At 49.1% G+C, this 21006-nt stretch overlaps 4 protein-coding genes across 6 annotated transcripts; 2 read left to right on the forward strand and 2 right to left on the reverse strand.

Annotated features, from left to right (window-relative positions):
• Window positions 1–410: 410 nt before the first annotated feature.
• LOC100843120 (probable glutathione S-transferase GSTU6) lies at window positions 411–1609 on the reverse strand. Its single transcript, XM_003580345.4, has 2 exons — window positions 1177–1609; window positions 411–1088 (listed from the first exon to the last, which is right to left on the reverse strand). The coding sequence occupies exons 1-2, from the start codon at window positions 1498–1500 to the stop codon at window positions 699–701; spliced, it is 714 nt and encodes a 237-aa protein (XP_003580393.3). The 5' UTR covers window positions 1501–1609; the 3' UTR covers window positions 411–698.
• Window positions 1610–2663: 1054 nt separating this feature from the next.
• On the reverse strand, window positions 2664–5940 carry LOC100843837 (probable protein phosphatase 2C 43). Of its 3 annotated transcripts, XM_024456117.1 has the most exons (6): window positions 5542–5940; window positions 4960–5429; window positions 3908–4272; window positions 3304–3540; window positions 3119–3180; window positions 2664–3021 (listed from the first exon to the last, which is right to left on the reverse strand). In XM_024456117.1, the coding sequence occupies exons 2-6, from the start codon at window positions 5285–5287 to the stop codon at window positions 2943–2945; spliced, it is 1071 nt and encodes a 356-aa protein (XP_024311885.1). In that variant the 5' UTR covers window positions 5288–5429; window positions 5542–5940; the 3' UTR covers window positions 2664–2942. The 3 variants fall into 3 exon arrangements, with proteins under 3 accessions (XP_024311885.1, XP_003580396.1, XP_010240309.1); XM_003580348.4 differs by having other exon boundaries at window positions 2664–3180; window positions 4960–5421; window positions 5542–5929; XM_010242007.3 differs by having other exon boundaries at window positions 2664–3180; window positions 5542–5929.
• Window positions 5941–8976: 3036 nt separating this feature from the next.
• LOC100821474 (putative E3 ubiquitin-protein ligase LIN-1) lies at window positions 8977–13707 on the forward strand. The gene is made up of 7 exons (XM_010242010.3): window positions 8977–10734; window positions 10835–10932; window positions 11076–11711; window positions 11803–11950; window positions 12112–12348; window positions 12434–12758; window positions 12857–13707. The coding sequence occupies exons 1-7, from the start codon at window positions 9412–9414 to the stop codon at window positions 12964–12966; spliced, it is 2877 nt and encodes a 958-aa protein (XP_010240312.1). The 5' UTR covers window positions 8977–9411; the 3' UTR covers window positions 12967–13707.
• A 2520-nt stretch (window positions 13708–16227) lies between these two features.
• Window positions 16228–20933, forward strand: LOC100844141 (calcium-dependent protein kinase 13). Its single transcript, XM_003580349.4, has 7 exons — window positions 16228–17450; window positions 18131–18274; window positions 18360–18512; window positions 18634–18749; window positions 19164–19331; window positions 19598–19822; window positions 20594–20933. Exons 1-7 carry the CDS (start codon window positions 16694–16696, stop codon window positions 20714–20716), a joined length of 1686 nt encoding a protein of 561 aa, XP_003580397.1. The 5' UTR covers window positions 16228–16693; the 3' UTR covers window positions 20717–20933.
• Window positions 20934–21006: the final 73 nt, after the last annotated feature.

Genomic DNA, 21006 nt, shown 5'->3' on the forward strand with positions numbered 1-21006 from the left:
CTTGGGACAATTATATTGAATTAGACTTAAGTCAGTTCCTCACGTAGTGATATCAGAAGTTTTTTTATGTGGGGATATCAGAAGTTTTAACATATTCTATTCCCAAAATGCGTTGTACTACCTCCATTTGTATATATAAGATGTTATAGTTTTGTTTTAAGTCAAACTTGTTAAAGTGTGGTCAAATTTATAGGAAAATTCATAACATCTATAACTCTAAATTAGTTTTATTAAATTTGAAATGATACATATCTTCAAAGCATACTTATATTAGATAGTGTAGTTGTTAATACATTTTTCTATAAATAGAATCAAATAAATTATAAGAAGTTTGACTTAAGACAAGCCAGAACATCCTATATTAAAGAACGGACATAGTACTGTAATATCAAGCTGCAGACAATCAAATATATAGTATTTTCGCCAATCCATATTAATTGTCGATGATTTGGTACAACGGTGTACTAAAACAGCGCAACTGATATGAGCAGTGTATATGATAACAAATATCTTTATTTTGAAACAAACATGTACTACCTCCGTTTTGTAATTCTTGTCGAAATCTTACATGCATCTAAACACTTTTTAAAAATAGATACATCATTTTTTAGCGAATTTGATATGAACGGAGGGAGTATTTTTTTTCCCCGATTGACTCGGGACTTTCACATGTCCATCCCGAGTTCCCGACGACTTTACTAGTTCTGGTTATCTGCAGCTGCAGCAGCAGCAGCAGCATGTGCCTTCTTCATGGCGTACTCGACCACCCTGTCAACGTCCTGCAGGACCGCCTTGGCGGCCTCAAGCTCGCCGAAGCGCTCCATCCACGCCGCAAGCAGGGGGGTCTTGGCAGGATCAAAGATCTTTGTGCCCGACATCTGCTCGGTCGCGCGCAGCCACGAGAGCAGGCTCCCCAGCGAAATGTCCACGAGCCCGACGCTGTCGCCGCCGAAGAAGCCGCCCTCCCCCTTGGAGCACTCCCTCAGGGCTCCCTCGAGAGCCTCCACAGCAACGAACGTCTGCTTCATCGCCTCTGCCTTGTCCTCCTCCGTGTTGCTCTTGGACGACTTCACCCACGAGGCCACCAGCTGCCGCACATCACTTTCACTTTCGTCAGTAAAGTCACCTTCTAACTTTCAAATGCACTAATGCAAACCCAGTCAAATGAAGAGGTACCTTGTCATCGACGTAGGCCGCCCAGAAACGAGCGATGGCGCGTTCGTAGGGGTCGGCGGGGAGGACCGACGGGCCGGTGCCGGCGAACGCCTCGTCGATGTACTGCACGATGAGCATGGACTCGCAGACCGGCACGCCGTTGTGGATGAGCACGGGCACCTTCTTGTGCACCGGGTTGGAGCTGAGGAGGAGCTCGCTCTTGTTCTGGAGGTCCTCCTCGACGTCCTCGTAGCTCAGGCCCTTGAGGGCGAGGGCGAGCTTCGCCCTGGTGACGAATGGGCTTGCCCATGAGCCGAGCAGCTTCAGTTCGTCTCCTCCGGCCATCTCCCTACTAAATGAGAGTATGTTTGGTGTGTAGTACTGAACTACTGATGAAGGTTTGGTTCTCTTTACCTCGTGTTTTGTTGTGTGCTCTTGCCAGATAAGAGTGCCAGAGGAACTGCATATATGGTGCTTGGATTGGGATGAGGCAGGCATCGATGCGTAAGCCATGATCACACCCCGGTCACTTTATAAGATAAACAATTGGGTAATGACATCCTTCTTTTTGAGCCATAGAGGTCTTCTCGAAAGGATGCAAGAGAAGCTGCCTATCCTACTATCAGAGATTGAACAAGTGTGATATTTATTTATGAGGGGACAAGGTGTGTGGGGGATATATGAGGTTTTAAAATGTGCGCGGACAAGTCTCCAAACTTCTCAAATAAAGACATCCAATGTTGATTTGACTAATCTGGTTGCTTGATAAAGGCTAGGATGTCAAAATATGTATTCCTGCCTTGGAGACAAAGGCTAGGAAGTAAGCGGATGCATGTGCTTTCCCATGCTTCCTCATCAAATATGAGGTTTTAAGATCTATGCATGTTATCATATGCTATCTTTGACTTATGCTGTTTGAATTGTAGCCCAACTGCCCAAGACATCTTTATCCTAGCGTATGTTTTTTTTTCCTGAGTATAAGGAGGACGATCACCACACACGTTGCCACCCTTCACATATCAGTACGTCCAAATCACAGCCGATCTCACATAATAAGCCTAAAAAAAAACAGCTGATCGCATATCATCTCTTGGTATGCCTGGTCAAATTTTCCTTTTTTGAACAACCTGCCTATATGGCCATATCAGTTCTCTGCTTTCTGTGTCGCTGGAGGCCAGAATTCCAAATCCATCAGAGCAACAATGGAAAATTTATCTCACCCCTCCGTCAGCAATTTGTCATCAAGTAGTAGCATACAATCAGATCATCAAACAAGATCATTACAGTAAGAAATTAAGCGGAACTGAGCCCAAAGCTACAAATTTTATGGAGGTTCATCTCAGAGGATTTTTTTTTCCGACGAAGTTCATCTCAGAGTTTCAGACTTTCAGTTAGCAAATTGAAGGATGAGCAAGCAACAGGCATGTTGATGCTGGCCAGTGGCCACGCACCAACTCCCAAGCACATATGGGCAAACCATCAAATTAGAGCTGATCAACACTTCACACTAAAGTTCAAAATACCATATCTTTACTGATAAGCAATTATTGTCGAACGGTCATCGAGCTAACAGCACGTTGTCCTTAGGGGAGCAGATAAGCACTGTAGCCGGACATTACTAAGAATTGTATGGCAATTCCAAGGCAGCATCAAGTTAATATCCGTTCGTTAAAGTATTGTGACTATTCAAGAACAGAACGAAGACAAGACTTCAGAGTGCAAATGTAAGATCACACTAGAATAGCAGCCAGCAAGATCACCTAGGTTAGTATATCAAGACATGCTATTTAACCCTGAAAAGCTGGAGGGGCCTCCTGACTCAACAAACCCACGAACTGAAAGTTCAGGCGCAGAAGCATTCCCCTCCTGCAGTAGCTCATGATCAATGAAAACAACAACAACTGTGATGTCATCATGGAAGAATCGACGGACTCCTTTCTCAAGTTTCGCGATATCATTGTACCTCATTTCCCTCTTCCGTGCAGCTTCTTTCAAAGCTGCTTTTACGAGCCTCCTTGCAATACCCTAGAAAATACGAAAAGCAGAATTTAACCACGGAAAATGGTACTACTTCTTTTCCAAATGAAACAAAACAGTTCAGGTTCATCCCCAAAAGCATAAAGGGACAGAGAAATGATGAGAACATACTTCTCGTGGATTGTTGTACACAATTTCGACTGCTTGCTGGTTTGTCAGGTGCTCCCACAATCCATCAGATGCAAAGATAACAAAACTATCTTGTGACCGAAGAACTCTTGTGCATACAGATGGCTCTGACGTTAGGACAGGTCGGCGCAGAGGCTCGGAGAGGTGGAATCGAGTTATGGATGGATCAATAGCAAATTCTTTCTTCTTTAAGTATGCATCACCTATAGACCTTGAAACCTAAGAGAGTAAATCAGAAAAATGTTCCACAGAGAAAATTTCAGCAGATTAACGTGTGTTTATCATTTTCAGGAAATGAAAATGGGAGCGATGAGCTCCTAGATTCGAAAAAAGAACATTCTTAGATGTCATTATATATTTTCCAATATAAATGTACTCCTGCACAATAGTGATACAACTCTGAATAAAACGATCATCTGTTGGCCATCAAATAATTACTAGCTTAATTACTATTCATTTTTCCTCCACAGATACTAAAAATATAAGATTAATCATTTTCTCCCACGACAAAAGGTTGGTTAGTACCTTTTCAAAACAGACACAGAAGCTTAAAAAATACAAGGTTTGTCAAAAGAAGTTTGTATACCTGTATAATGCCTTTGATGCGCCAAACACCATTCTTAAGAACAACAATTTGTGAATCATCAGGGTGAAGAGATCTAAGTTCCTGCCTCACTTCCTCCAAGCTTGCGTTGTGGTCTCTTGTTAGCTGCTCGGCAACAATCTTGTTTGCTCCAGTTAAACAACCAACGACTGCCCGAGAATCACCAAGATTGGCCAGGTACAGAGTTTTTCTCCATATGACACCAACTAGGCAACAAGATCCGATAGAAGCAATAGAAGGTTTTATTAAATGTGTCCTACGCACAAGTGACAAGAAACCTTCCTCTGTAGCAGAAAAGGCATTTCGAACAACATCCTCAGATATTGTTCCACTTTGTTGGGCAATACCTGTAACATAACAACACTTTTTGCCTGAGAAAAAGTTACCCTCCAGTGAGAAGTATAAATAGATTTTTATGAACAAAATCCTTGTTGTTACTAATTAATACATGAATAATCAGGTTATGTGAAGTGGTAGCCCCAGTACTCTTAAGCAATTACCAATGGAAGTAAAGTAACATCCTGATGCAGTTGAACATATGAGCAAAAGCTCTTAAACTATGTTGTGATCTAATGTGAATGGCAACAACAAATGATTGTAGAAATTCCCTTCACAATTACTCCAGTAGAACGCAAATAATAGCTAGAGGCCTACTTTGCGGAAAACCTGAGAATGGATTTTCCCTATCGTACATAAGTTACCTCACCTTGCTCGCAGAAAAAACTTACAAAATAGCTATTGGCAAATATAAATCAAGATTCTCAAAAGGAAAATCCCCTAGAAAAATATAACTAAATTGTGTTTCGTTGACTTATTGCATATTCAACTCTGACAAAACAACTGATATCAATAAGACCAAGCTACTCGCACCCACAGTAATTCGACTATACTTAGCTAAGACCAGGCATAGAAAATTAACCATTGTTTTACCTGGAATAGTAAATTAACCAAATTGTAAGCTAGAGAACAACACTGCACATGGCTGAAACGAGTAAAACTCTGTGCATTACTAATATAGAGATGGGGATACGTACGGACGAGGTGTGCGGAGAGGTGGTTCGATATGAAACGAGACGCCTCCGCGCCGCCGTGGCCGTCATAGACGCCGACGAAGGTGGCGGCGGCGCCCGTCTCGACCTGGCTGTGGTCCTCCAGCACCTCGTTGGCCTGCACCACGGCGAAGGAGAACTCGCCCGCCGCGTGCCGCGCGAGGTCCCGCGACCACAGCAGGTCGTCGTCGACGGCGTCGGCGCCGCTCCCGCTCCCGCTGCCGCCGCCGTCTTCCTCATCCCTCCTCGTAAGCGTGTACCTCCGGACCCGGTCCCAGCACGCGGACGCAATCTTCTCCAGCCACGGCCACATCCCACATTTCCCTGCTGGGCTTGCCCCTGTGCCTCTGCTTCCCCCGGCCCCGCCCGCCGAAGACAAAACCCCCCAAATACCTCGACACAGCTGCTCAGAAATTCGATTTTGTAGGAACTGCCTCCCTATTTCACCTGAAAAACTGTACACCCGGTTGGATTTCCAACCTTTCGACTGAGAAATCGTGCGAAACAAGAAATGCAGTGGAAATCGTGTGTCCTGGTGGGTTCAAATTATCTCCCTCTTGAGCGCACCTCTACAACCGCAGTTATTTGCACGAACGGAACACGGGCAACGCAACCACCGCGTGTCCGAGCATGACACCTTAGCCTCTTTGTGGACGGACTCTACTGAGATTTAGGGTTTAGCGCGAGAAGCATTGGGGATTAAAATTGGTGGTCTTCAATGAGGTGGATCGCAATTCGGGAGGCTGGAGGAAGAGGTGGGAGGGGAGCAGTACCCGCCGCTGAGTGTGCGTATGGCAGGGGCCCCGTGTCGATTATATATAAGCTTTTGGCGGGGATGACGCTGTGTTTTCAGGTATTTGCCGGAGGCAGCTGACCTATCTGTCGATAGGAAAACTGGCGAGAAGTGCTAAAAAGTTCCAGAGCAGAGCAAGGAAAAGAGAAAAGTAACAAAGCGCGGGTCTGATCGTGATAGGGAAAACGCCTCTGACTTTTGGCTTCGCTTATCTATCCCTTTTGTTTCCCTTTGGACCTGGAGATCGAGAGAGGATTCCGAGATAAGGAAGGGGTCAGGTGATTCTCTCCTGCGTACAGCTCGAGACAAATGTAAAGCGAGATTAAAAGCCCGAGGAAAAAAAGGTGTCGCCGGACAGCTACGCTGACCCAACCCAACCGTGCAACAACTGCCCCTCCCCCCCCCCCACTCTCTGGGAGAAGCAAGCCAGCACGAAAAGCCCTTCTAGAAATCCATCGAATACTCGGCATATTCGCACCACAACGGCTCTCTACTGTTTATAAGTACGTACGCGATCGATAGCACGCCGCGCTTTACAGATCAGAAAGGAGAAAAAAGCGCGCCCTCTCGGGTGGAAAAAAGCGCAGGGGAAGCCGTGCGCGACGACAGATCAGTCGGGCAGTTCGCTTCACCGGGAACCTGTGACACCGTGCGCTTCTCTTGGACCGGCAGATCAGCACTGAGCAACGTCTGCGTCGCCTCGATCGGTCTTGGACGCGAAGTCACGAACGGCCGATCCATGATACGCACCGTACCGCAGATCGATCAGCCAATACTTGAATGCGGGCGCGTGCATGCGCGTATACTGTACTCCGTGCGCCGTTTCAATGCAAACGGCAGAGGAGGACATGGATGGGCGGGGATCATTGCGGCTCGTGTCAGCAGAGAGCAACCGGTCTTTGCCTCTCTGCCGTACGTGCAAATAAGCCCCCGGCCGGCTGGCTTGACTTTGGATCGGAGTGTCCAGATATGGAGCTCGTCGTGCGTGCATCTGATGTAAGCGCGGTTGCTTTTTGTGGTCTCTTTTAGGTAGGGGCGCTTTAATTTCATGGTGGCTAAAGCGCGGACGGAGAAGCGCACCCGCTGATGATAAGGGTGGAGGAGAGGGATCGATCGATCGGTCTCCAGTATAGTGTAGTAGTAGTTGCTAGGTACGGCTGGTCACTACGTACGTAATGTGTGTGGTTGACACTATGCATGTCCAGGTGGTGGGATTGGATTCGAAACGGAGATGAGCAAATTGAAAGGTCACCGGGTAAAATTAAAGCAACGTTGACGTCGTTTTTTTTAGCCGTGGGTGGAGTAGGGATCGTGAAACGAAGAGAGATTGGGCCGTCTTTTTGCAGGGATTGGATACGAAGATAGGGCCGATGGTGCATGCGTAGGATGGGCTGAACATGTAGAAGGCCCCAACAGAAAATATGCCGTTTTTTGTTCTCTCTCAGAAAGCAGTGGGTCGTTGAACGAGCGGCGGCGCCACAGTTCAGACGCCGTTGTCAGCAGGCCCTAAAAATGAGAGATGCAGATAGTTCTTGTTTTCCTTTTTGGGATTCAAAATATTAGAAAAAATCGTCCCTTAGTAACCGAGCCCAGCCGGGCTTTTCTTTTGCCAACCTCAAAAAGAAGCTCTCCCCGCCACAACGAGCCTCTCGCGACTATTTGTCGAACCCATGAACCATCCTTGTTTTTTCTCTCTAGCCCATCTCCCTCGTGGCTTTGGCGGCCTTGCCGGATGAAGAGGCTTGGGGAGAGGCCCCTTGGATTATCAGTAATAGATTTGCTTATAAACATCTTGTTTTAGATACTCGTGTCAGGATGGTGCTCTAGCCGTCTTCTTGTCGTCCTCTACATCTTTCGGATGTCCGTAATCGATACATCGTTTTCTTCCTAGTCTCCATATGGCGAATTCCTCGCTAGGGTTGGAGGAACTTGGTAGGGAACATGCCATCATACTCTTAGAGGGTATCATAATATGTGAATATACCCTATACAGCATTAGATGTGTTGCTGACAGCAAACGTCTCCGAACTCAATGTTTGTTGTTGGCCTTTCAAGCTTCACTATGGTATGCATCCTCATTTTGCGAGCTATGCCTCATGCGGAGCTCCGTAACTTCTCTCCTGAGAGATTCAATTGATGTTTTGAATCCTTTTAGGCGCATAATAACCTCGTAGATGGTGTGCATCCCTCTTTATCACCATTGCTAGTGGATGGGCAACTTCAGCATCTCTTGTAGTTCGTCCTGCAGCTCCATGGTGAGTATTCAAATAGGCAATTTGGTGAACTTATTCACTGGTGAATGGTCTGTTGTTGACCCGATTAATCACCGTAAACAACTTGAAATGCGGTGGCAACCACATAGAGATCTTCGGTGAGTCGTTCCTTTATGTCAATGGGACATCCCTATGATTATCACATTGCAGGCTATATACGTGCCTCCCTGCTTCTTGCGTGTAGCTTAGGGCGATTATATAATTTCTATCTTTGGAGCTTTTTCATTTTAAGAAATGTAACCTCTCAGCTTAAGATAACATGGGGTCTTTAATACTCCCTCCAAGTCACTTATTTCTGGATGATTTTATACAAATCCAAGTCACTTATTTCTATACGGAGGGAGTATAACTATATAAGAGGTGCAAACAGTCAGCACCGACTGTAGACAGCAGGGGCCGCTAGGTTCCATTGATATACCAACTCTCGAAGCTTTCAGCATCACTCAGATAGCATCGTATTTGGTACTTGCGCAAATGTCAAATTCTGTCGCGCCCATTGCCAATTGACGGAATCAATTAATAAAACCGGCTCCCATCCCAGCTAATGAGCATTCACAGCTAGTAACTTGTTTTAGTTTCCGTGTGGTTGCCGTTGAAGAAGTCCTGGAAGATTCGTTAGTTGCTTAATACGAGGGTGACGCTCACGTGACAGTGGGTAGATAAGAACAGAACGCTTGGCAGATACTCCAAACCGTTGAGTAAAAGAAAATGTTGGCCAGTTTTGGCGCCATTGGAGCTGTCAAGGTCGTTCTTCCAAACCAATAACCTTAACAAAGGAAATGGAATTAGACCTTACCATCTTTTGGATCATCGATTGTACGCACACAAACAAACTTCAAGATCGATCAAGCATGGCACACCCATTCTTAGTTAAATTGGTGGAACACTTCCTAGTTAGAGTAAGAGCGCGCGCATATGTGGAAACATATAGAGTAAATCTCTTTATCTTTTGTACTTCTGGCTAATGTTCCGCGACAGCTCGTTCATCTGTTGCTTCCCGTTGCTCGTCGCGAGCAAGCGCGCCGCAAGGAACTGACAAGCGAGCCTTTTTGGTCATGTTGACCATGTCAATGTTCACCCAAAACTAATACGGTAGGAGTATTATCACTAGGTATGGCCAGAGAATAATGCAAAAATCTGCCGGCCTGAGAGACGCCAGGGCAAAGAAGCCGCCCGAATGCACCACTTGGAAGCACGCCGTCTCCGCACACCTCGCACGACCTATTCTTCTTGTCCCCTCGACAAGTTCCTGCACGTACCAACGAGTGATCACCATGCGGACAACAAGCAACGGCGCTGTGTTGCCAGCAGTGAGGCTGACTCGCCTTCTCCTCTGCTCTGTTGATCACTCCCCGCGCGCCCGGGGCAGTAATGGCGCCGCCGTCATCTTTGCTCCGCGACCTCCTCGTCGCTGATGGCTTCAAGAACCGCCGCAGCAAGAAGCCCGTGCCGGACAACTCTCCGACCGCCCCACGAGCCGTGAGCATGCCCCCACAGCACCGGCGGCCCACCAAGCCTTCGCGGTCGCAGTCCGACGTCCTCACCCACAGCCGCCTCAGGGACGACGATGCCGACGACGGCCAGAAGCTGCCCGCTGCTACACGGAGATCATCGGCGTCGCTGACGAGCGCGAGAAGCTACCAGAACAAGAACAAGGACGGCAACGGTTCTACTTCTTCTTCTACCGCGATACCATGCCTGGACGAGTCGGCGCTCAGCGCGCTCATCTCCCTGGCCGCGGGGTCCGTGAAGCAGTTCGGGACCGACGAGGCCTTCCGCGCCGCGCTGCGGGCCGGCTGCACGTCGTGCGTCGGCGAGTCCAACCACCGGGCCGTGCTGGACCTCCGCGTGATCGCGCAGACCGTGGAGCGGGCCGCGGCGGCTGAGGAGGGCCAGGGCCTCCTGGACCCGCGGGACCTGAAGCGGGCCTCCCTCAAGCTGCACGCCCTGGCGTCCCTCGGCCCGGACGAAGCGCAAGCGGTGACCGCGTCGGGGGTGCCGCACGAGCGCCTCGCCGCGTGCGCGCACCTCTACATGTCCGTCGTGTCCAGGCTCCAGAGGAAAGACCACTCCTCCGCGGTGCACGCCCTAGAGGCCTTCTGCCTCGCGCCGCGCGAGGCCCGGACCGTGCTGCTGCCCGCGCTCTGGGACAGGCTCTTCCGCCCGGCGCTCTCGCACCTCAGGGCCTGGCGCGACCGGGAGTTCTCTTCTGCGGCGACGGCAGCAGCGAGCTCCGTCGACGCTGGCAGGGTGAAGAAAGACGCGGTGGAGAAGGCGTTCCTCGACGCCTTGGACGGCGGCACGCGCTCGCTCGCGTGCTACTACAGGGACTGGCTGCTGGGCCGCACCGAAGCGATGGCGCTCCCGTCCGTGCCTGCTCCTCCCAGCACGGCTCTTCTTGCCGCTGGCGGCGCGGCGAGGTTCTCGTCGTCCACGACGTACGATATCGGCTCGGACGTCGCGTTTAGCTCCGGGAGTCAGAGTCCTGCCATGTTTGCCATCGAGGAGACGCCGGGGCAGCCTGAGCTGGTCGAGAAGGAAGAGATCGTGGAAGCGAAGGCCGTGGATGTGGAAAGCGTGTTCCATGAGTGCGACGGCGGTGAAGCAAGTAGTACGAGCTACACTCCCACGCCGCGGGCAGAAGAACACGAGCCCGTGCCAAACGAGCTGGCCATGGAGGCATCGGAACCAAAGGTAATCATCAGCGATTTCCCTCTGGATCTATTCCAGCTCAGCTCACGCACGGGAAAGAACACCAGGATTCTGATAATTCTCACACACTTCGTAGTCTCAGATCGAAGATGAACGGAGCATGCACGGAGCACGCGAGTCAACGAGTTACCTGCCGATCCGTGACATGTCAGCCATTGACCTTCTCACACTCGAGTTCTGGTACGAAATTCAATTGGTCGCAACAATTTCCAAATATTCGTTACGTGTAGTGTACGTACGTATGGTTGGTTGGAAATTTCCAACCACTCGAATTCCGCTCCTCCTTTTTTTTCAAAAAACATTCGTTGGTGTAAATTTCACAGTGAAGGGTCTCTCCGTAGTGGCACGGACGGCGACCAAGTCCACCCTTCAATCTTCTCCACCACCCCGAGCGATTTCCTCTGCCCGCTGACCCGGCAGATCTTCAACCGCCCCGTGACGATCGAGACGGGCCAGACGTTCGAGCGGCACGCCATAGTGCAGTGGCTCGAGAGAGGCATCCGGGCGTGCCCCGTCACAGGGCAAGAGCTCGAGACGCTGTCGGTCCCGGACACGAACCGCGTGCTCAAACGCTTGATCGATAGCTGGAAGTCGGAGCACTGCAAGAGCCTGCAGCTGGACACCGAAAGCAGAGTGCCCGAAGAGAAGCTGAACGTAGCGGTCGTAGACCAGGTCCTTGATTCGGGATGCGACCCGGCCGAGCAGATCCAGAGGGCGAGGCACCTCATGGCGATCGGGGGTGTGGATTTCCATCTGCACAGGTTTCAGGAAGGGACGGTGGAGCAGAAGGCGCGAGCAGCCGAGCACCTGCTGCTCTGCATCCAGGCAGAGGGCGGCTGCAGGAACTACGTGGCCGTAGGGCTTGATGGAGAAAGTGCCATTCGGCTTGTCCACAGTGAGGTTGTTTCAGCGAGGAGTGCTGCTGTGCGTCTGCTCGCCGAACTGCTTTGTTTGAGAAGGTTTGGTTCCTTGTTCTTGACATGGAAAAGCTTTAGGAGCATTTTGTACACGGCCATCCTTTTAGCTGATAAACCATTCTAATTGTCACAGGAGGGAAATGGTCGAATTGGTCATACGTGGACTGTGCACGACGTCGATAGCGGAGACGATGAATGTGCTACTCCAGCATCTCCGAAGCTCACCTGTGGAAGAACAAGCCCTGGTTGCAGTTCTGCTCTTATACTTCGACCATACATTGGTATGCTGCTTCAGCAAATGCATGCTATTGTGGACGCGCATTTTTATTGTCAGTTTCATGGACAATCTTGGTGATAATATTGCACAGGAAACATTAGTGTGCGCACAACTGCCGGACAGGAAATATATGTACTGAATCGCAGCCTGTAAATTGCTTTTCAGGAGGAGCCCCACCGAAACAGCAAATGCAGAGAAGAGGCCGCCAGGATCCTCACGGAGTCTCTGACACGTTGCGTGTCTGATGAAAACGTCGTGCCAAACACCCGTAAGGCTCTGTTGATATTAGGAGGGCACTTCTCCTTCTCAGGCGACCTTCTCGCAGAGCACTGGATGCTGGAACAGGCCGGCTTCGTAGACGACTCGTCTGCCACATCCGTCAATTCCGATGCCGCCGTGCAGGTAATGCGTCCAACTCCAACACTGACACATCGACAGTCTTTCAAGTTCCTCAGCGAACTGGATATGTTTTCTCTGTCGTGATCAGGACACGGAATCCGCCGAAGAAGAGGCGTGGCCGGGACACGTGACCACGGTGCTCCTCGGCAGCGGGAGGAGGCCGTTCCTGGCAGCGCTGTCCAGGGGCCTCATCTCCCCAAACGCCGGCCTGGCCGCGGCGTGCCTGACGACGGCGGCGTGGCTGAGCCGTTCGCTGGCTTCGCTCGACGCCACGGACACGCAGCTGGCCGCGTTCGCGGCTCTCGTCCCGCGGCTGAAGCAGTGCCTGGCCGGCACTGGCAGCAGCGCCCACCTGCAGGCTCGGCACAGGGTCCTCGCGGCCGTGACTCTGCACAACTTCAGCAAAATCCCAGGTAATCAGTTGTCAGCTTCAGAAGTCAAGCACGCATTCATGGGGGGCACGAGGTTAGAGCTAAGCGACTGACGGGTGGTTATAAATGATTGGGTGCAGACTGCAGGGTCCTGCTGATGCTCCTGGCTGACGGCCTGCGGGATCACCTGGCCGAGCTGGCGGAGCTGACTCGGACGGCCGGTCAACTGTACGCCGAGCTCAGCGAGTGACGCTGACTTCCGAGCGCCCGACGCCGCATGCAAGCCGCGGGGGAGCCTGTCGTCGTCTTTGCGGAAGAGTCAAGGAAGTATGTGCACGGCGCTGCTTTTCTCTGACCATTTCAGCTCAGAGCCCTCTGAACTCTTTTAACGGCTCGTCGTCGACAGCGACAAGACAAGAACACACAGCGACCAAGGATATATGTGCTGATCTGTACTGTACAGTACTCCTCCGTCCTAATATACCAGGCGTTTTAGAAATCTTACAGATACCAAGAACGTCGGAACAGGAGGCATGCAGTGTGGAGAAATTCTATTTCTACCCTGCTTAAACTAGCACCCATGGTCAGACTATTTACCTCGTTTGGCATGCCGGCCAATGAATTCGAGGCACAGGCGTCAGGAGTGGCGAGTCGATGGAAAAGTAGTATTTTTTTACAGATTGTTTAGTACAAGCAGAGGGTAACTTGGGGAGGAGGAGGCCAAGCTCTGTACTAAGCCTGGTACATAGGGACTGTAGAGTTCGAATAAGACGTCTGGTATATTAGGACGGAGGGAGCAGTAGCATGTATGACTTCATGTCGCTCCATCGATCTACAGTACTACGTACAAAAAAATACGATGAGGCGCCGGCTGTGAATATAGTTTCATCGTTAGAGAGAGTCAGCTGAGACCTGTACGTTTGTAGGAGTACAAGTTTGTGTATGGAATTATGGATCAACCTTTGGATTGATTATAGGAGTTCTGCTTGCAGAATGTGTGCGGTGGATAATATGGGACAGTCTCGATTGGTTCCATGATCTCCGAGGCCACGGCCGCCGGGACTTGGAATTAGTAATAGAAACACATTTTTGCTAGGGTGAAGGCCACAGATCTGTGGACAAAAATATGGTTTCGGATGTTTTCCGTCGCTCTCCTTTGCGTGTACGCCAGCTTAATCGACATGGTTTTCAACGTTTCCGTGTTTTTTTTTTCACGAATGACGTTTCCTTGCACTGAGAGGTTGGTCGTGCTCGTCCTTGTGCCCTTGTCGGCTACCGCTGTGATTCGATCAGATGGCGTCAAATCCAGTCTGGGTCTGCACTCCTTCCGCTACGCGATTTAGCCTATCACGAATGCCACAACCGCCTGAACATGCCTTTTGTTTTGCTTGCAACCTTCGTCTATTCGTCTATTCGCATGCAACTGCACAAGCACACAAAGCCCTTGCTGCAGCAGTTTATTCATCATTCAGTGATTCGCCCATAATTAAAGAGCTGCATGCGACAGACTGGACAAGTATTTAGCAATTCTGAAGCTGAAAATGCATGTGAGCATGTCACGACTCCCATTAATCTACTCCGTACCTAGCAGCGCACAGGACAGGCAGTATATCTTATCCGGGACGGACCCCGCCCACAGTTTGCAAAAATATATAAAGTTCTCACATTCATCATTTCAGCTCAGCGACTCTTGTTAGTTGCCGGCATATGATGCAATCTAACCATGCATCCCATTATCCACGTCACAGCGCCGACCATGATTGCGAGCATCCTTGTAACAAACGAATGCATAGCTTAATTAAACTGCTAATGTGCTATCATTAGAACGGTTGGGCGCGCTATCATTGTCCATCCAGCGACACAGAGCATCATGCAGATTATGTCAACTCCTTTGCGGAATTTATTCCTCCTGCATTGGAATATCTTTCTCCCTAAGCTTGCCGATCCGGGATCTTCGAGCGTAGACATGAAGTGTATACCAAAGATACTGGCTGAATCGAGTAGATCATTTCTTCTTGTGTGGGAAAATCGCCCAGACATTGAATCTGCCAAGCATCTTTCTTGGGCTGTCGCTGCTGGTGCATGCGCTAATGCTAATTAAAGTTGTGCGCAGTCAATCTGGAGCGGTGAATCCGACCATCATGGTCACGGAATTGTACTGTTGCAGATTTTGTCTTAGCTTTCGTTGTCATGGTGGACAATCATGGAAAGGTAAAAGTTAATACGGGAAAACATGGGAAAGGCGACGCCGGACCAGTATGGTCCTACTGGCTAGTGCCGTCCTAGCTACGGGAAAAGCAAAGATGATATCTAGTGGTATTCACTTTTCGGGAAAGTGAATATCCTGCAACTCGCACGAGTGAAAAATATTTGTTACGTCAGGGGACTGAAATAGGGGAAAGGTAAATTATTGTGGTCGGTAAACAAAAAGAGAGAGGTGGATTATTGTACAGTAGCCAGGGTACGACTGTGAGTACTAGATCTATGAAAGTACTGGTCACGCTTGCTTGTCACTCTTTGACCTCATCAGGAGACGTTACGAATTCTATTTTTATCACGGTTATCTGGGGACAGCCGGATGAAATAGTTAGAAATTCTGTCAACGCATTTGTGGCCCGTGCAGTGTGCACGCGTCGGGAACTAAAGTCTATCTAGTGAGCTACCACCGAGCTTAGAAGTCAGTCAACAATAAAAGTCAAAGCGAGAATACCCTCGAACGCAATCTTTTCAAGTGTAATCCTGCTAAAAACTCGTGCACACGAAACGATTCTCGTCGTCTTCCAGAAAAGAAATTCCTCAATGGCCATGTCGGCCTTCTCTTGCCGTGCTCACTTTCTCCCTTTTTTTTTTTTGCGAGGGTGCTCACTTTCTTTCGGCTTTCCACACAAGACATCCATCCAGTCAGGCTCAGGCAAGTCAGCAACACTCCCCATCCTCGAAGCAACTTTATCCAGCTGCAGCCACCAGCCAGCTCCAAAAAAAAAAAACCCTCGCAGACCACTCCACAGTAGAGCAGCCACAATCACCGACAGGTGGGTCCAGGATCCCTACGGACCCACCTGCCCGCGAGTATATCTCGCAAACGGACAGGGGCCAGTCGACGGAACGGGTGAAGCCACGCCGCCCCGGGCCCGGCCCCCACGGCCGCACGCACCTAAACCTGCCGTCGCGCGCGCACGTTGCCTCGGGAACCGGGCCGGTTAGCCAGTTTCCGCGCGGTTCACGCGACGGCCCTCTCACCGGCCGCGCGGGTCCACCCGTCCCAACCCCTGCTCAAAAAACCCGGAGACCCCACCACCCAGCGGCGCTGGGTTCAGTGTACCTGCTGCAGTCTGTCCTCTTCTCCGAGACCGATGCGAGAGGGACGACGAAGCCCCTGTCCCGTGCCGACCACCTTCGCGTCACCTTCCCCCGCCCGTCCACGGTATCCATCCGTCCGCCTGCAGAAATCCAAAACTACGCAAGCAATCGTACCAACTAAATAAACCGGCAGCGCTCTTCTTCTTCTTTATTTCTCCCCCCGCAATCGCACGCATCGGCAATTCGGCAGTCAGTCAGCTGCCTGCGGTACCAGCGTCCGGTCCATCCAATAATTCCTACACGCCTATCTATCTATCTACACGGCCAATCCAAACAGTAGTATCTGCTTTCCCCAAACGTGACGGGGCGGAGAGAGCGGGGAGAAGAAGCCGCCATGAAGCAGCCTCTGCCTGCCGCTGCTTTCCCACCTCCTCGTTAAATCCATCCGCCCCCACGAACCCCACCCAGTTTTCCTTCCCCCACGCTTGCGTGCTCTGCTCCCTGCTCCTGCATCCCCTCCCTAGCCAGATCAGAGATTCCGAGGTTTCCTTCGTTCGGGGGTGTTGGGCTTCTCCCGTTTGCGCTTGGCGTCTACGCGAGCGAGCAGAGGTGAACCGAACCAACCGCGCGAGGCCCGGAGCTTTGATGCGCCAGGCGCGGCTTCTCCCCGTCGTTTGATGGGCAACGCATGCGGCGGCTCCCTTAGATCCAAGTACCTGCACAGCTTCAAGCACGCCGCGTCGCAGCGCCACGACTCCGACTACAACAGCAGCGCCGCGGCCGCGGGAGCGGACTCGCCGAAGAAGCAGCAGCAGCCCTCCTCCCACCCGTCCGCAGCCGCCGCCAAGACGGACGGCCACGCGGCCCCCGCGCCCGCGCCGCCCGCCGCCATGAGGCGCGGCGGGGCCGGCGCGCCCGCCGACCTCGGCTCCGTGCTCGGCCACCCCACGCCCAGCCTCCGCGACCTCTACCAGCTCGGCAGGAAGCTCGGGCAGGGCCAGTTCGGCACCACCTTCCTCTGCACCGAGCTCGCCACGGGGACGGAGTACGCCTGCAAGTCCATCTCCAAGCGCAAGCTCATCACCAAGGAGGACATCGACGACGTGCGCCGCGAGATCCAGATCATGCACCATCTCTCCGGACACAACAACGTCGTCGCCATCAAGGGCGCCTACGAGGACCAGCTCTACGTGCACATCGTCATGGAGCTCTGCGCTGGCGGCGAGCTCTTCGACCGCATCATACAGCGCGGCCACTACAGCGAGCGCAAGGCCGCCGAGCTCACTCGGATCATCGTCGGGGTCGTCGAGGCCTGCCACTCGCTCGGGGTCATGCACCGGGACCTCAAGCCCGAGAACTTTCTGCTCGCCAACAAGGACGATGACCTCTCGCTCAAGGCCATCGATTTTGGGCTCTCCGTTTTCTTCAAGCCTGGTGAGCCGCTGATGCAGAATCCTCAAACTTACATTAATCGTTCTTTAGTCAACGATCGCGACGTGTTTAATTGGTAGTAGGAGCGGGACTAATAATTGTGCTTGTGCTTGCGTTTGTTCTGTTTTATTCGTGCTGGTACGAGTAGATGGTGGTTACAGGTGAAATGTTTGAACATAATATTTCCTGGAATCATGTCACAGGAATATGAAAGGATTGGCAAAGGCAAAACATAGCCAGTAGCAACTCTACTTTTACGTGACCACACTAGACCACATTCCGCTAATGCAATTTTACAGTAGTCTTGGCATATGCAACTTGAGACTCTCAGTTTTTGAATAGTTTGGTTGGCAAGTGGTGAAACTCTTTTCCAACTGCATATCAAGGAGCAACATTACTATCATTCACGAGTTTACTGCCGAAATTCCAACCCGCTAGGTCTGAGATACAAGTTCACTGGGAGACATATCTTAGTTGAATAGCAGTGGGAAGTTAGAAACTGATGAAGCTGTTTTATAATTTGGTCTAGTGATGATGTATTTGTGGGAAGAATGTTCTATAGCAGCCTACTCTACAGCCTGCATCAAGCCTTTTAGCTTCATATAGTTACTGTAGACATTTGTGACGCACTCTGCTCTCAGCTTCTCATGCCTCCTTTCTGATTCCTGTTCTATTCCTTTCAGGCCAAATTTTCACCGATGTTGTCGGAAGCCCATATTATGTAGCTCCAGAAGTGCTCTGCAAAAAGTATGGACCAGAAGCTGATGTATGGACCGCTGGTGTAATTCTTTACATTCTACTAAGTGGTGTACCCCCGTTTTGGGCAGGTAATCGATCTTTTTACCCTTCACTTAACTTGAAAGTTTGTCTTCTGATGATTGTAGGCTGACATTTTAAATGCATATAACGCAGAGACACAACAAGGAATATTTGATGCTGTATTGAAGGGTGTCATTGATTTTGATTCTGAACCCTGGCCTGTGATATCTGACAGTGCAAAAGATCTGATAACACGAATGCTCAATCCCCGCCCTGCAGAACGCTTGACAGCACATGAAGTTCTATGTTAGTTTATTTCACTACTTTATACTCCTCGTTTCACTTTTGTCTGCAATGCCTTAGTGCATTCATTCCCTTGAAATATTTGCAACCATTGAGCAAAAATAACGCTTGAGCTTGTACTCAGGCCATCCTTGGATTCGTGATCAGGGAGTCGCTCCTGATCGTCCTCTTGACACAGCTGTTCTATCTCGCATTAAGCAATTCTCTGCAATGAATAAGTTGAAGAAGATGGCTTTGCGGGTGAGTTTGATTCTTTTAAACTCAAGTTTTTAGTTGCCAGCTTTGGATCCATGAGCTTATGAGGAGGCTATTTTTTAGCCTTTTGTCTTCAAGAGACGCTTGTCTGCTGTCAGATTTTCTCAACGCATGCATTCATGGCCACTTGTTGATTTTTCTAAATGATTTGTATTCATTCTACCCAAAATAATGAATGTTCCATTGTTTCTATTCAGGTTATCCGATGACTTTATTGAGTTGTCACCTAAATCTGACTGGATTCTTATTATCTAGGTTTAATAGGAGAGATGCTTGATCATATGTTTTTGTTCTTTCCTTATCAAAACAAACTGCATGAATTTTGAAATGTGTCTTTTTTGTGATGAAGCATACTCAATGAGTTTTGCAGTAATTGACCTTTGGTGATTATTCTACCAGGTAATAGCCGAGAGCCTCTCAGAGGAGGAAATTGCTGGGTTGAAGGAAATGTTCCAGACTATGGACACTGATAACAGTGGTGCAATTACATATGATGAGCTCAAAGAAGGCTTGAAAAAATACGGCTCCACACTGAAGGATACTGAGATCCGTGATCTTATGGAAGCAGTGAGTTAGCTAAAACCTGATGCTCATTTGGATTTCTTTATCTTAGAGGACTTAGTACCTAATGTTGCCCTAAGCTTAATTCCTTCTGAAGAAAATGCCTTTTGGTGCTGTCTTACAAAAATTGATGTGGCAAGTCTACAAAAATTTACCTTGTTTGCTGATCAGTTCTGCTTTGGGCTTTATGCCAGAGGCTTTGGAGTTTGAAAACATTATAACATGGTAAACCTGGAAGCTTACATGTTCTTTTTGTACCATTGATTCATTAGGCGGATGTGGACAACAGTGGTACCATTGACTATATAGAGTTCATCGCTGCGACATTGCATCTGAATAAACTGGAGCGTGAGGAACATCTAGTGGCAGCCTTTTCATATTTTGACAAAGATGGAAGTGGCTACATCACAGTGGATGAACTGCAGCAAGCATGCCAAGAGCATAACATGCCAGATGCTTTTCTTGATGATGTCATTAAAGAAGCTGACCAGGACAATGTAAGTCTGGTGTTAATTCTATGTATTTAAACTCTCAATATGGCAGATATGTTGGCTACCTATTATTATCTTCTAGCTGGGATATGTACAATTCATGCAAGTAGTGGGAGGCAATAAAGCTTATTTGGTAGTCAAGTTAATACAAGAAAATAGGTTCTACTCCCTCCATCCGGATATATATAGACAAATTTTCATTGGTTAGCACAAGGCTTGACCAACATTACTCCATTTAGTCCATATTGATGTTCAGATTCATTTTCAAACGTACTTATGATTGTGATTACTCCTTTTGTACAATTTTATGTAACCATTAGATTCATCTTCTAAAGTACTTATGATATAGTGGCTCTGTATCACATTAACAACATATCAATGGAGTAATTGCTGGTGAAAACCTTGTTTTAACTAATAAAAAATACACCCAGGGTTTCCAGTCTTTGGTAGAGGGACATAGTATCTGAATCACCTAGATCTTGACCTCTGGAAATTTGTAATTAGATCTGATACTTTCTGGGTCTGGGAAACATATTGGCATAAACCCTTGTCAACTAGATTTCCTTCAAATTATACACTGTTTAATTAAGGTTTGAGAATCTGGAAATTCTGATGGGCATAGATTGCCCTAGTGCTGCTCCGAAAAATAATTTTGCCTCAGAGCAAAGAAGCCAGTCTTTATTAACCAAATAGCTCATTTGTTGCTTAACTAATGAAGGATTATGAGTTCTCTTGGTAACAAAAAGAAGCTAGCCTGATTTTGCTCTCTTTTGTCAGGATGGCCGCATTGACTATGGAGAATTTGTTGCCATGATGACCAAGGGCAATATGGGGGTTGGGCGAAGAACAATGAGAAATAGCTTGAATATCAGCATGAGAGATGCACCCGGTGCACTCTAGACTTTCCACGATGTACAGCTTGTGGCTTTAGCTTCTCCTGCTCTACGAACCCTGCCTGCAATTTTTGAATGTTTTCAAATGTCTGTGTGGATGTGTGTCTCTGGGGATTCTGATTTAACTCGTCAATCGATTCGACGAAATGCATTACTAAGCTGGGTTGAAATGGTCTCGCACGTTGCTTCTACTTAATCCCTGCAAATGTCTGAATTATCCCGTATTGTATCTACCTGGAATTGTTAACTCTTAGCATGCCTATCCCCAATGCAATGCGACATGTTTGATGAACTGTT

This window comes from Brachypodium distachyon, chromosome 5, assembly GCF_000005505.3.
Source record: "Brachypodium distachyon strain Bd21 chromosome 5, Brachypodium_distachyon_v3.0, whole genome shotgun sequence".
In the NCBI taxonomy this organism is placed as follows: Eukaryota; Viridiplantae; Streptophyta; class Magnoliopsida; order Poales; family Poaceae; genus Brachypodium; species Brachypodium distachyon.

Bases quoted from the DNA above. Each gene is read 5' to 3' on its own strand.
- LOC100843120 (XM_003580345.4), bottom strand. From the start codon at position 1,500: ATGGCCGGAGGAGACGAACTGAAGCTGCTCGGCTCATGGGCAAGCCCA. The intron at 1,089-1,176 runs GTACCTCTTCAT...GATGTGCGGCAG, and splicing joins CGGCCTACGTCGATGACAAG to CTGGTGGCCTCGTGGGTGAA.
- LOC100843837 (XM_003580348.4), bottom strand. From the start codon at position 5,287: ATGTGGCCGTGGCTGGAGAAGATTGCGTCCGCGTGCTGGGACCGGGTC. The intron at 4,273-4,959 runs GTACGTATCCCC...GTTATGTTACAG, and splicing joins CCTCTCCGCACACCTCGTCC to GTATTGCCCAACAAAGTGGA. The intron at 3,541-3,907 runs GTATACAAACTT...TTACTCTCTTAG, and splicing joins GCATCAAAGGCATTATACAG to GTTTCAAGGTCTATAGGTGA.
- LOC100821474 (XM_010242010.3), top strand. From the start codon at position 9,412: ATGGCGCCGCCGTCATCTTTGCTCCGCGACCTCCTCGTCGCTGATGGC. The intron at 10,735-10,834 runs GTAATCATCAGC...TCGTAGTCTCAG, and splicing joins TGGAGGCATCGGAACCAAAG to ATCGAAGATGAACGGAGCAT. The intron at 12,349-12,433 runs GTAATGCGTCCA...TGTCGTGATCAG, and splicing joins ATTCCGATGCCGCCGTGCAG to GACACGGAATCCGCCGAAGA.
- LOC100844141 (XM_003580349.4), top strand. From the start codon at position 16,694: ATGGGCAACGCATGCGGCGGCTCCCTTAGATCCAAGTACCTGCACAGC. The intron at 19,332-19,597 runs GTGAGTTAGCTA...TTGATTCATTAG, and splicing joins TCCGTGATCTTATGGAAGCA to GCGGATGTGGACAACAGTGG. The intron at 19,823-20,593 runs GTAAGTCTGGTG...CTCTTTTGTCAG, and splicing joins AAGAAGCTGACCAGGACAAT to GATGGCCGCATTGACTATGG.